The sequence below is a fragment of the Passer montanus genome, unplaced genomic scaffold (assembly GCF_014805655.1).
Source record: "Passer montanus isolate IOZ18808 unplaced genomic scaffold, ASM1480565v1 scaffold1311, whole genome shotgun sequence".
NCBI lineage: Eukaryota > Metazoa > Chordata > Aves > Passeriformes > Passeridae > Passer > Passer montanus.
The window spans coordinates 1-5,659 of NW_024359956.1; the positions used below are offsets into that span (position 1 = coordinate 1).

Here is a 5,659-nt window from a genome sequence, read left to right on the forward strand (position 1 = left end):
CCAGTGGGAGCAATTCCGGATTTTGGGGTACATGCCTCTAAATTGGAAATCATTGCTCACCTACTCCACCCATCCCTGCTCATTCCCAAGGGAAAAAAAACAAAATTGAGGATGGAAAGGGGGTGCCTAAATCCCCTTGGCAGCTTTTTGGGGTCCAGGGCAGCAGGTGGGAGCGGGTCCAGATATGGGGTTCCCAAGGGGAATTTGGGGGAATTCCCCCAGATTTGGAGTAAATTATCTCCCCCTTACATTCCTCCCACTTCAGCCCATCCCTGCTCATTCCCAAGGAAAAAACCCCAAATTGAGCCTGGAAAGGGGGTGCCTAAGTCCCCTTGGCAGCTTTTTGGGGTCCAGGGCAGCCAGTGGGAGCAATTCCAGATTTTGGGGTGCTCACCCCCAGATCGGGAATAATTGCTCACCTACTCCATCCATCCCTGCTCATTCCCAAGGAAAAAACCCCAAATTGAGCCTGGAAAGGGGGTGCCTAAGTCCCCTTGGCAGCTTTTTGGGGGCAATTCCGGGTTTTGGGGTGCACACCCCTAAATCAGGAATCATTGCTCACCTCCCACTTTGTCCCATCCCTGCTCATTCCCAAGGAATAAAAGAAAATTGATGCTGGAAAGGGGGTGCCTAAATCACCTTGGGAGCTTTTGGGGTCCTGGGCACCAGGACAGCAGGTGGGAGCAGCTCCAGATTTTGGGGTGCTGGCCCCAACATTGGGAATAATTGATCCCCCCTTTACACTCCAGCCCAATCCTGCTGTGGGATCCTGAGCTCATTCCCAAGGAAAAAACCCAAAATTGAGGCTGGAAAGGGATTCATGGGTGCCTAAATCCCCTTGGCTGCTTTTTGAGGTCCTGGGGACCCAAGACCCTTTTTGGGGACTTTGGGAATCTCCAGCACCCAAATTCCCTCAGGAGTTTTGGGGGGTCCTGAGCCCCAAAATCCCCTCTGGGGGTCTTGGAAGCCCAAAACCCCTCAGAGTCTTTTGGGGGTCCTGGGAACCAAAACCCCTCAGCGTATTTTGGGGGTCTTGGGAACCCAAAACCCCTCAGCGTATTTTGGGGGTCCTGGGAGCCCAAAACCCCTCAGATTCTTTTGGGGGTCCTGGAGCCCAAAACCCCTCAGCGTCTTTTGGGGGTCCTGGGAACCCAAAACCCCTCAGCATCTTTTGGGGGTCCTGGGAACACAAAACCCCTCAGCGTCTTTTGGGTGCCCCCAGCACCCAAAATTTTGAGAGCCTCTGGGGGGGTCCCAGGCACCCAAATTCCCCCCAACCTCCAAGGGATCCCCAGCACCCAAATCCCCTCTGCAACTTTTAGGGTTCCCAGGCCCCAAAATCTCCTTTTGGGGGTCCTGAGCACCCAAATCTCCTCTGAGGATCCCCAGCACCCAAATCCCCTCTGCAACTTTTAGGGTTCCCAGGCCCCAAAATCTCCTTTTGGGGGTCCTGAGCACCCAAATCTCCTCTGAGGATCCCCAGCACCCAAAACCCTTTTAGAGCTTTTGGGGGTGCCCAGGTCCCCCGGGCAGCTCCGTGTCCCCGTGTCCCCCAGGTGACGGTGCGGGTGAAGGTGGAGGACGTGGCCCCTGGGGACGAGGAGGACCCCGGAGCTTTGGGGGTCCCCCCGAGCCCCCCGTCGGAGCCCCCCCGGGAGGAGGCGGCTGAGGAGGAGAAGCCACGGGAAGGAGGTACAGGGTGGGGGCAGGAAAACCTTCGGCCACCCCAAAAACGGGGCGGGGGTGGTGCCGCTGGAGCCGGGGGAGCTTGGAGGTGGTGGGACCCAGAAATCATCTCCTGGGGGTCAAAATTATCACAGTGGGCCAAAAACCCAAATCTTGGGGTCAAAAACACCATCAATGGATTAAAAACCCATATCCTGGGTTCAAAAACACCATCAATGGACCAAAACCCCAAATTTTGGGGTCAAAAACCATCTCCATGGACAATAAACCCAAATCCTGGGTCAAAAACCATCTCCATGGACCAAAAATCCAAATCCTGGGTCAAAAACCCAAATCCTGGGGTAAAAACCCAAATCCTGGGGTCAGGAATCATCCCTTTGGGCATAAAACCATCTCCTTGGGACAAAACCAAATTTTGGGGTCAAGAACCGTTTCCTTGGGTCCAAACCATCTCCTTCTGCTCCAAACCATCTCCTTGGGCTCCAAACCATCTCAGTGGGCTCCAAACCATCTCCTTCTGCTCCAAACCATCTCCTTGGGCTCCAAACCATCTCCTTCTGCTCCAAACCATCTCCTTGGGCTCCAAACCATCTCCTTCTTTTCCAAACCATCTCCTTGTGCTCCAAACCATCTCAATGGGCTCCAAACCATCTCCTTGTGCTCCAAACCATCTCAATGGGCTCCAAACCATCTCCTTCTTTTCCAAACCATCTCCTTGGGCTCCAAACCATCTCAATGGGCTCCAAACCATCTCCTTCTGTTCCAAACCATCTCCTTCTGTTCCAAACCATCTCCTTGGGCTCCAAACCATCTCCTTGGGCTCCAAACCATCTCCTTGGGCTCCAAACCATCTCCTTGGGCTCCAGACCATCTCCTTGGGCTCCAGACCATCCCCTTGGGTCTAACCCCACCTGATTGGAGGTCCCGCCTCACCCTTCTCCTGCTGTCCCCCCCTGGGTGGATTTGGGGGGTCAGCGGAGGGCGCTGGACCCTCCCCACCCCCCCTGGAGCACGGAGGGGCCGGAGCCGGACATTCCCCATGGGGAACCCCCCACGGACCCTCTCATCCCCCCGCAGATCCCACCACGGCCCGGGAGCCGCCCATTCCCCAGCCCCACCACCGGCGAGGAGCCCCCCAGCGCCAAACCCAGCGAGACCCCACTGGCGGCGCGGCCGCGGCCCCGTCGGCGCGGCCGTACCCCTGCGGGCAGTGCGGGAAGAGCTTCGGCCGCCTGACCCACCTGAAGACCCACGAGCGGACGCACACGGGCGCGAAGCCGTACGGCTGCGGTGCCTGCGGCAAGCGCTTCGGCCACCTGTCCACGCTGACCACGCACCGGCGGCTGCACACCGGCGAGCGGCCCTACGGCTGCGGCGCCTGCGGCAAGAGCTTCACCAACCCCTCGGACCTCAACAAGCACCGGCGCTCGCACACGGGCGAGCGGCCGTACCCGTGCCCGGCCTGCGGCAAGCGCTTCAGCCAGCAGTCCAACCTGACCATGCACCGGCGCAGCCACACGCAGGAGCGGCCCTACCCCTGCCGCGCCTGCGGCAAGAGCTTCAAGTACCTGGCGGACCTGACGGTGCACGAGCGCTCGCACACGGGCGAGCGGCCCTTCCCCTGCGGCCACTGCGGCAAGAGCTTCAGCAACAAGTCCTCGCTGGCGCGGCACGCGCGGATCCACGCCCGGGCGGCCGCCAGGGACAAGTGAGGGAGGGCGGGGGGCGTCGGTGGAGGTTCGGGGGACGGGGGGCGGTGGTGGGGCCCCGTGAGGGTGGTGGGTGCAGGTGTTGGATCTCCGTGGTGCTGGAGGTGGGAGAGGTGTGGTGGCCCCAGGAGTGTCCTGAGGTGGCTCAAACATGGATCAGGATGGGCATCTGATGTCTCCCATGACTTGGTGGCTCCGTGATCCCGTTCCTTCCTCCCCAAGATCCAACAGGGGTGGTGGGACCATGACCATTGACACCCCCAAATCTGGAGCTTGGTGGCTCCAGATTTTGGCTCCCTGCTCCTGGAGATGGGAGTGGTGTGGTGGCCCCAGGAGTGTCCTGAGGTGGCTCAAACATGGATCAGGATGGGCATTTGATGTCTCCCATGACTTGGTGGCTCCACAATCCCATTCCCTGATCCCCAAGATCCCACAGGGGTGGTGGGACCATGACCATTGACACCCCCATGAGCTTGGTGGCTCCAGATTTTGGCTCCCTGCTCCTGGAGATGGGAGCGATGTGGTGGCCCCAGGACTGTTGGATAAGAATGGACACGAGCTGATGTTTGATGTCCCCAGGATTGGTCTAAACTGGGTCAAACACGGATGAGGATGGATGTGAGCTGATGGTTGACTCCACAATCCCATTCCCTGCTCCTGGAGATCCAGCAGGGGTGGTGGGACCACGACCATTGACACCCCCATCACCTGGTGGCTCCATGATCCCATTCCCTGCTCCCCAAGATCCCACAGGGGTGGTGGGACCACGACCATTGACACCCCCATGAGCTTGGGGCCTCCAGATCTTGGCTCCCTTCTCCTGGAGATGGGAGAGGTGTGGTGGCCCCAGGAGTGTCCTGAGGGGCTCAAACATGGATCAGGATGGACATTTGATGTCTCCCATGACCTGGTGGCTCCATGATCCCATTCCCTGCTCCCCAAGATCCCACAGGGGCGTTGGGCATGGGTGGTGGGACCTTGACCATTGGCACCCCCATGACCTGGTGGCTCCATGATCCCATTCCCTGATCCCCAAGATCCCACAGGGGTGGTGGGACCATGACTGATGGGCCCCATGAGCCTCATGGCTCCATGATCCCGTTCCCTGATCCCAGATATCCCACAGGGGTGGTGGCTCCAGATTTTGGCTCCCTGCTCCTGGAGCTGGGAGCGATGTGGTGGCCTCAGGACTGTCCTGAGGTGGTTCAAACATGGATGAGGATGGACATGAGCTGATGTTTGATGTCTCCCATGACCTGGTGGCTCCATGATCCCATTCCCTCCTCCCTGAGATCCCACAGGGGTGGTGGGACCATGACTGATGGGCCCCATGAGCCTCGTGGCTCCAGATCTTGGCTTCCTTCTCCTGGATATGGGAGTGGTGTGGTGGCCCCAGGACTGTCCTGAGGTGGCTCAAACACGGATGAGGATGGATATTTGATGTCTCACATGACCTGGTGGCTCCGTGATCCCATTCCCTGATTCCCAAGATCCCACAGGGTGGTGGGACCATGACCATTGACACCCCCATGACCTGGTGACTCCATGATCACATTCCCTGATCCCCAAGATCCCACAGGGGTGGTTGGACCAGAACTGATGGGCCCCATGATCCTGGTGGCTCCAGATCTTGGCTTCCTTCTCTTGGATGTGGGAGTGGTGTGGTGGCCCCAGGACTGTAGCCGCCAGCGCCGGCAGCTCGGCGCTCCAGCCGTGCTCCGCCTCGGTGGCCTCGTCCAGGCTCACCCACTGTGCGGCCGCCTCGCAGGCCTCGTTGCGGGCCGGCACCGCGGCCAGCTCCGCGTCCTCGGCGCTCTCCTCGCCCGCGGTGCCGTTGTAGGACACGTCGGCGATGGCCACGTCGGCCGCGCCCTGCCGCGCCACCAGCACCTCGTACCACTTGTACCAAACCTCCTCGCCGTCCACGGCCACGAAGAGCGCCTGCTGCTCCTTGGACGCCTTGCCCAGCCCGTCGGGGCTGCGGCCCACGAAGAGGTCGGTGAGCGGACAGCCCTCGACGGCGCCCGGCGGCGTGTCGCCGAAGGACGTGGGCACCCAGTCGAGCGCCTCGAAGCCGCCGGGGTTGAGCAGGAGCTGGAAGTCGGCGCTGCGCAGCTCCCGCTCGTCCCAGGGGAAGGCGCAGAAGGCGCCGCGCGCGGGGGCGAAGGAGCCCAGGTTGCAGCCGCGGTCGCGCGTGGAGCAGACGAACTCGGCGCGGCCGGAGCGGCCGTTCCAGCTGGAGACGGCGTCGGGCGGGACGCGGC

The 5,659-nt window shown here is 60.5% G+C and overlaps 1 protein-coding gene across 1 annotated transcript; it reads left to right on the plus strand.

Moving 5' to 3' along the window:
- Positions 1-1,556: 1,556 nt before the first annotated feature.
- On the plus strand, positions 1,557-4,351 carry LOC120497602 (oocyte zinc finger protein XlCOF19-like; the record flags this gene model as incomplete). Its single annotated transcript, XM_039699323.1, has 3 exons — positions 1,557-1,692; positions 2,764-3,394; positions 3,975-4,351. Coding segments are annotated over 3 exons (798 nt in total), but the record flags the coding sequence as incomplete, so codon positions are not given.
- Positions 4,352-5,659: the final 1,308 nt, after the last annotated feature.